We start from the raw sequence: 7,457 nt of genomic DNA on the forward strand, positions 1-7,457 counted from the left end.
GGGGGTCCCTGGGCTTGGTAGGGTATTGGGGGGTCCCAGCAGGGCTGGGGGTCTCTGGGCTTGGTAGGGTATTGGGGGCCCCTGGCAGGGCTGGGGGTCCCTGGGCTGGGTAGGGTATTGGGGGGTCCCAGTAGGCCCGGGGGTCCCTGACCTCAGCAGGGCTGAGGGTCCTGTGGCTCCAGCGATGCAGGGGGGGGGGTCCCAGCGGGGCTTGGGGGCCCTGACCCAAGCAAAGTGGGGGTCCCAGGCCCTTGCACCCCCCACCCCGGGGAGCAGAGGGTTCGCGGGGCTCCCGGGCCGGAGCCGCTCCCCGAAGCGGCGGAAACCGAGGGGCTGGAGCCGCGGCGAAGGCGTCCTGCGCCCTCTCCTCGGGCCGCCGCTCTGTCGTCGTCGCTGCTCCTAGGGCTCCGGGCGCCGCGAGGTTCCCTCCTCACGGAGCATCCCGGTCCACACCCCCAACCCCCCCGAAACGCTCCAGCTCCTAGGGAAGCGTCGGCGCATCTTCCGCCCCGCGCCGGGATGCCGCTTTTCCCACGCCACCGTGCCGGGGACAGGCCTAAACAGGCCCGTTTAGGAGAGCGGGATGCCGAGGCCTCCGGCGTGCGAGCGGGAAGGAGGCGGCATGAACAGCCAGGCAGAGCCAGGATGCGGCCGAAACGACGAGCGTGTATCAAAAAGGGGGGGGGATAAAATCGTTCCTCTGCAAATGCCGAAAAGAATGTTAATCCCGAGGAGAGGAGGGCGAGGGCTGCGGGCTCAGCGATGCTGCAAAAAACCCCCACGGACCAGAAATCCGGAGGCCCGAGAGGGCGCTTTGCCCGCAAGGTGCTTCCCTACGAGGTTCAGGGGACGCCGGCGAGACCTTCTCCCCCCTTTGCCATCYCTCTCTCTCKCGCGCGCGCGCACACGCGGGGCGAGCAGCTGAGTCATCTCCCCCCCCCTCCCCACCGCAGCGCTCCGCTCCGCTCCGAGGGGCTGCATTGCAGACCGGYGGCAGACAAAAGCCGAGCCGCGGCGCCGGCGAGCACGAAAGAGCCGCTCCGTCCTCCAAGCCCTCTGTCCCTCGGACAGGTAAGGCGCCGGAGGGATGTCGGGTTGGGGAGGGGTGGGAGAGAAAAGCAACAAGATGCTTTTTATAAATATATATATATATWTTTTTTCAATAAGATTTTGCTCTGGGAGGGTGGTGCGGTGAATTGGCACGCCTGGATTTTGGGGGAGGAAAGGGCAGAACCACAGGGCGCTGAGCAAGGGCCGCCAGCGGAGATTGGGTGACTAAAGGTCTCTTTTCCGCCCGGATCGCAGCGCGCCCGAGGCGGGATGCTTTCCCCGGGGTGGGGCGCGGGGAGCCGCGCGCGACGCGGGATGCGCTCTCCCGCGCCGACGGGCCTTTTCCCAACGCAGCTTTGATTTCTAACGTCGTGCCTTCAGACTCCCTTTTCCCCTCTGAAGCCGCAAAACCCGCTGGCCGAGGTCCTGCCGAAGGGCGCGACGGGGCAAACGGATCCGTCACTTCTGAATCCGTCATTGTGCCCAAAGATACCCGGAAATATAACCCCGAGGAGGAGGCTATTTAAAAACGCGGTAGCTCATTTTACCCCGGGGATGACACAGGAGCCTTTCATAGCCTCGGCGTCACATCGGGAATCTTAAATTTAGTCGCTCGCTACATGGATTGGAGGGGGGGGAAGGCTCGATTCAAGGGATGCTCGAATCATCCTTTGCGATTCACGTTCCCAGCGCTTAAAAAGTGGGAAATAATGGGGAAAATAAGGATTATTTGGGGTGGGTTGTGTTTGCTGGCTCTGCAAAACGGTCTCTTGTCACCAGCTGCGAGGAGGCGAATGACATAATTCTGCCAGGGAAAAGCTAGCCAGCGCCGCCGTGACTCAGCTCCGGCGAGGCGGCCGCGCCGGAGGCAAAGCCGAACGAAATCGCCTCCCGCTGTTACCCAATTCTCCGCGGATCAGGGTGGGGTCGCGGGAGGCGCTCCGCGGCGCGGCGTCGGACGGCAGCGCCGAGCGCCGTTCCTTCCAGGCTCTTCTAGACGGCTCGGCCGCGCTGCCCCGGGGGCACGGAGCGGGGCGGCGCGGGCTGACCCGCGGCTTGGGGAAAGGGCAGCGCCGTCTCGCACGGTTCGGCGGGGAAACGGTTTGTTTCGTTCCCGTTTTTCTGCCCGCCCCGCTCGGGTGCCGCAGCGGGACCGATCTGCCGGCGCCAGCCCCTTCCTCGCTCCCCGCCGAACCCCCTCTTTCCCACTCCACGTGGAGTAGCGAGGTGCCCCGTATTCGAGGYGGGAGATGTGGTTGGGAAGGCGCTAGCCCGCACCCTGCCCCTCATTTCTGAGGCTCCTCTTTGTGCAAAACGGGGAACTGAGGCCCAGAGCGACGACTCCTCCCGCACGCACGCACCTCCCCGCGATGGCTCAACGAAGGGCTGTGACCACAACCCCCGAGAGGATYGGCAGCAGATTGCTCAAACCTCCCTTCAGTCTGAGCCCAGAACCAAACCTCCCCCCAGCTGCAACACCGCACTCCCCCGCCCCATCAATATTTCTTTTTTGGGGGGTGGGTCCTGTGGGGACTTGGTCAAATCCCATCTCAAGGCCTGAGGGTGTCGATCGCTTTTGGGTGGCCCTGGGAGAGCCTCCCTTCTTCTTCTTCTCTCCCCTCACCCCCTTCCCCTTCRCAGCCTGAAAAATGCTGGACACCATCAGCAGCCAGTACGATTCCTTCATCTACTGGAGGATGCCGATCCCGCGGCTGGACGTGGCGGAGCTGGAGGGGCTGGGGCTCAGCGACGCGGCCCTCTACAAACCCAAGGGAGGGCTGGGCAAGTTCGCCAGCGAGCGGAAACAGGCCAGCCAGGACAGCCCCGAAGAAGAGGACAGTCTGCTGCAGTTCAACAGCTTTAATTTCTGGAGAGCTCCCATCGCTAGCATTAGCTCRTTAGATTTTGATCTAATTTGAAGCCCTCCTTCCCCTCCCCCTGCCCCCTCTCTGCTAGGCATGCAAAGATTTGGTTTTGTTAGTTCTGTACATTGTCAGTTTGGGGGTTGTTTTTTTCTTTCCAGGCAGTTTTTGACATTGCAAATTAACTCAGCGGTTCACCCCGGCCCTGTTGGCGACTGACAGATGGGCTCTCCACAAAGTTTCAGCCTCTGTCTCCACCTGTCCCTGATTTTCTTCCCTTCCTGTAGCAATGCTGGAAATTCCATGACAGCGCAAGCAGGGGCTAACAKGGCTGGGGGCAAACGCGAGGGGAAGAGGCAGACAGAGCCACCCCACTGCCCCTCGTGCCCATGCCACGGGGCACAGGACGTGCAGGGAGGTGTCTGGGCACAGCCTGGACCCTGTGGCTGTGACCRTGCGTGTCCCTATGCTCTGGAGCTGTGCTGGCGTGGTGGGAAGGCTGCATTTCAGCTCRTTCCTCTTGCTTTTTTAAGAAACTCATTTGTGCAAAGGGAGCAATGCAGGACCTCTGTTAGCTGATGGGAAACGTCTTGGCTTTGCGGACGGCATCATCCGTGCTCCTCTCCCAGGGATGCAGAGATCCGTGTGGCTCTGTGCCCCACTGCCCCAGTTTCTCCAAATGCCAATTTATTCCCTGTCCTTCCCTTTGGAATAACCAAGGCGGAAGAGGCAGAGATGCGCACTGGTCTGGGCACGTGAGCCAAGTCTCTTTCTTGAAAAAAAAAAGTATCCCTTAGAGCCTTGCAGYCTGAGCCCAGCCAGGAGAAACAACGACCCAGAGGGCAAACACGCAGCAGCTGAAGCGTGGAAAAGCTCTGGTCTTGTTTATGGGCAGTTGATAGGATTACGACTGGGTGTTCACTGCACTGGATTTGATTTTCTCCCTTTATTATCCCCTGCTTACCTGAGCCCAGGTGTGACTCCTGCCTCGGCCACTGGCAGGGGTGCATCGTGGGGCTGTCCTGTTCGCAGCCAGCCAGCGGGGCCAGATGGGTAACGAGCAGAGCTGAAAGACAGAAAGAATTAATTTGATGTCACCTTGAAATGAAAACGTTTCTGGTTCCCCACCCAGTTATCAGCCCCTTTCAAAATAACAAGTAAAAAATAACAAGCTGCATTCGTTCAAATGGAAAATCTTGTCCAGATGCTGTGAAGTATTTTAGGGGAAGTTTTAACCTGGGCTTTCAACAGGCCGGTGTCATTTCGAAATGGGGGAAAACAAAAACAACAAAAAAGTAAACCCAACCCTGAATCATTCCAGCTTTTACACAGTTTTTTTCGCAAGATTGTTTTCTAGGGGGAGACGACCTGACAAGTTTGCTGTCCTGAATGTGCTTTCTGGTTTTGATTCAGTCCCATTGGCCAGTTTGTGAAACTGTGATGGATATTGGTGAAATAGTGATGTGGAGCGTCTCAAAACTGTCCTAGAAGTGAGGGGGTAGGTGGCCAGTGGGAGGCTGAGGCAGCCTGAACACCTACAAGGCTCCAAAAAGAGGCAAATATTGGGGGGAAAGGAAAGAAAAGAAAGAAAAAAGACCGCAGCTCTCCTGTAATCTCTAGAAATTACCCAGCCTGCTAACTTTAAATCACCTATTTTAAACTAGAGGTGAAAAATGTAAACTGTACTATGTGGAGCTGTTTGGTTTCTGTGTTCCAAGCTGTGAAAACCACAGGAGAATATTTATTATGAAACTTTAAATAAAATTATTAAAAAAAAATACACATTCCTGTGGACGCTTAAGAATCCATATAGACTGCAATCCAGCTCTTTCTGTAATTTGTCATTAAATTGTTTGAAGTCTTTAACTGTGAACTGAAAACTGAAATGAGAACATGTAGCCTTGGACGTAGTGTCTGCTTTTTCGGTTGGGATGCTGGAAATTGAAGAGGATGCTGAATAAAAGGCCTATTTGCCCCCTGCACCTGGTAGAGTGGTCTAGATCAATACTGTGTGGGCATACAAGGGCTTTGGAGGAACAGGATTTTTCATTTTCCCTGGGAAATCTGGCTATTTTGACCCCCCCCTACACACACACACACAAAAAGTGGGAGGTGGTGGGAAGAAACCACAGACTGAAAATCACCTATGAAAAAATAAGATCTTTTGGCTGACCCAGAGTATTTTGCTTCAAACCAACACTGAAAGACCCTCCCCTTGTAATATATTTCTAGAGTTCAGCACACGTTTGCGTACGTACACCGCGATGAAAAAGCCCTTTCAAATGGAAACATCCTGCTCCGAGGAGGAYGAAGCGGAACACGCGGCTTTACGGGGTGGCTCCACTCCAGTGATTATTCTTTCTTCTAAATGAAATRCCACCGAAACATACAGGTTTCCCCTCAAATACCTGGATTTTGACCAAGCCACGTTTACCGTTGGCAAAACCTGATTTCAGCCTAGCTCCAGCATCTGAACTTCAGGCACTGACATGGGCCAGGGCTGGTTGATAGCTGGGTTGGGTGCCAGTTCTTGGATACTTTGTGCTGCTTGTCTGGTTACCTCCGGGAGAGACTTTCAGAAATCTTGCTTTTGTTTGGGAATTTCTCCCGTTGAAGATCACAAAATCACCTAGAAATTTGCACCATCACACTTATAATTCCCAAAGGGCTGTGCTGGTTGAGCACCTATCTAGGCAGATAAGTAAGTGTCTGATGGAYCCATATCTATCTATCTCATGGCCTCGATCATCTCCACACGCGCACCTCATGAAATTCCTCCCCGGATYGCAGAACAAGTTTGATCCCGGGTGGCACACAATTCCCGTGAGAGTCCTGGCACTTGGGTCCAGTCGTGTGTAAGGTCCAGTTTTCACCTTATCCCCACCTGGAAAACAAACAAACAACAYGTAGACACTTGACACTTCATTTGCCTTCACAAACTGAGGTTTTCTGTCCTCCAGCTGCTGGACTCTCATGCCACCTGCCCTTGACTATCCTCAGTAAAGCACATTTTGGGGGGGGGGGGGTTGTGCTTTTTTTTCTTTCCTCTAATATTTCAGAGTGTCCTGTCTTACCCCAATGCCCCAGGCTGTCTGGCAATCTGTCATTGCTGGTTAAGTCTGCTGCCTTTAAAAACAGTTAAGAAAAAAGGATTTCCTAGCCACAGACCGCTGAGTATTCACTCATGTGAGTGTTTCACCAGGGATTTGAGCCTTTCTAACCCAGCACTTTACAGCTGGGGGTGTTTCGTGGTGTCTTTAAATGCCTGACATTCTTGAGCCTCTCCAAACAAAAGATTTTTGCTTTTTTTTTTTCTTTCCACATAAAATCATCTTTCTTCTCCCTTCTTTCGTAAGGAAGAGAGATAAAGCGTCTTTACAAACGTTATGGATTGCTCGCCCCATGCTGGCTGCTATTTGGAGGATTCGACAGCRTGGAAAAACTACACCAGGCACCTAATGGATTATTTGTTTTCCCCCAGACTCTCAAGTCTCTCTGTTCCCATTCAAGTGGCTCCATGAGTTTATTCTCATCAAAACTCTTTGCTCTTTAAGACTCCTCCCTCCCTAAGCTCTTTTAATGGCACATCAAAACACCTTTTGCAGAAGCTCACATGCACAGCAGTCTTCTTATTTAAACACAAGCGATTCCAAATACGCCAACTCTTAAGCTAGGATAAAATGTGGAAAAAGCAATTGCTCTGGTACCTCCCTGCATCCTTTCCACAGGCTTGGCAGGGCCACAATCCTGGGGATACCAAGTGCAGGAAAGGAGGAAGAATTTTATTGATGGTCCTAATTAGAAGGGGGGGGGGAAAGCAGAGGGGAAGGACCTAAGGGCTGTTGCAGATTACTTGCATTTACATGTGTTCCTCCTAGCAACGGAGAGGGCACTCCCTCCAAGCAAGAGCAGCTTTCTGGCATCAGAGGGCCCTCAGTGCCAAGCCCAAATGGAAAGCAGAGATAGACAGACACGAGTGTTTCGTATTTACCTAAAAATAAGCGCTCAGGGGCGCTGGAGGACCTAGCGGGAGGAATCACCACAGACAGCCGAAGGCAGCGGTGACCTGCGGCTCCCCCTCGCTGCGGGGGCTCCCCCAGGGAGGAAGAGGGGGCGCCGGGAGAGGGCAGCCCCTCCCCGCGCGGAGCCGCCATCACGCGTGGGCGGCCGCCGCCGCTGCCSCCTTTATACTTGGCGCCTAAACGCCCCCGGGCGGGACTAAATCCGGCCGCATCACCGCCGCGCGTACCACTGCGCCACGCTCCCGCGTGTTCCTCCGCGGGAAAAAATACTCCCCCTGCCAAGCTTCCTCCCGCACCCCGCTGCCGTCGCCGCGCCCCCTCTCTCCAGGGCCGTGGGCGGGAAGGGGGCCGGGAAGGCAGGAATCCCTGCRCATCCGTCCCGGGCTCTTCGTGGCAAGAGCGGGGCGAAGCCCCGTCCCACCCCTCGCTCGCCCTTTCGTCCCCGAGCGGAGCGGACTCTTTTCAAGCCCTCACGCGGTATCCTTCCGCCAGCGCGGCCTCGCTTCCGCGTCCGCCATTTTGT

The 7,457-nt window shown here is 55.5% G+C and overlaps 2 protein-coding genes and 1 long non-coding RNA gene across 3 annotated transcripts in view; 2 read left to right on the forward strand and 1 right to left on the reverse strand.

The window, feature by feature from the left end:
* The first annotated feature begins 681 nt into the window (after window positions 1-681).
* MLLT11 (MLLT11 transcription factor 7 cofactor) lies at window positions 682-2,977 on the forward strand. Its single transcript, XM_085318176.1, has 3 exons — window positions 682-825; window positions 954-1,071; window positions 2,692-2,977. The coding sequence occupies exon 3, from the start codon at window positions 2,700-2,702 to the stop codon at window positions 2,967-2,969; it is 270 nt and encodes an 89-aa protein (XP_085174302.1). The 5' UTR covers window positions 682-825; window positions 954-1,071; window positions 2,692-2,699; the 3' UTR covers window positions 2,970-2,977.
* A 944-nt stretch (window positions 2,978-3,921) lies between these two features.
* On the reverse strand, window positions 3,922-7,121 carry LOC146588342 (uncharacterized). Its single transcript, XR_014897441.1, has 3 exons — window positions 6,904-7,121; window positions 5,676-5,796; window positions 3,922-3,978 (listed from the first exon to the last, which is right to left on the reverse strand). It is a non-coding gene; the product is annotated as an uncharacterized LOC146588342 (long non-coding RNA).
* Window positions 7,122-7,339: 218 nt separating this feature from the next.
* Window positions 7,340-7,457, forward strand: part of GABPB2 (GA binding protein transcription factor subunit beta 2) — a 17,356-nt gene continuing 17,238 nt past the window's right edge. The window contains exon 1 of the mRNA XM_085318182.1: window positions 7,340-7,411. The gene's annotated coding sequence lies outside the window, so the exon portion shown is untranslated. The remainder of the gene's footprint in view (window positions 7,412-7,457) is intronic.

The sequence above is a fragment of the Rhea americana genome, unplaced genomic scaffold (assembly GCF_003343005.1).
Source record: "Rhea americana isolate MKP2758 unplaced genomic scaffold, rheAme1 scaffold_523, whole genome shotgun sequence".
NCBI lineage: Eukaryota > Metazoa > Chordata > Aves > Rheiformes > Rheidae > Rhea > Rhea americana.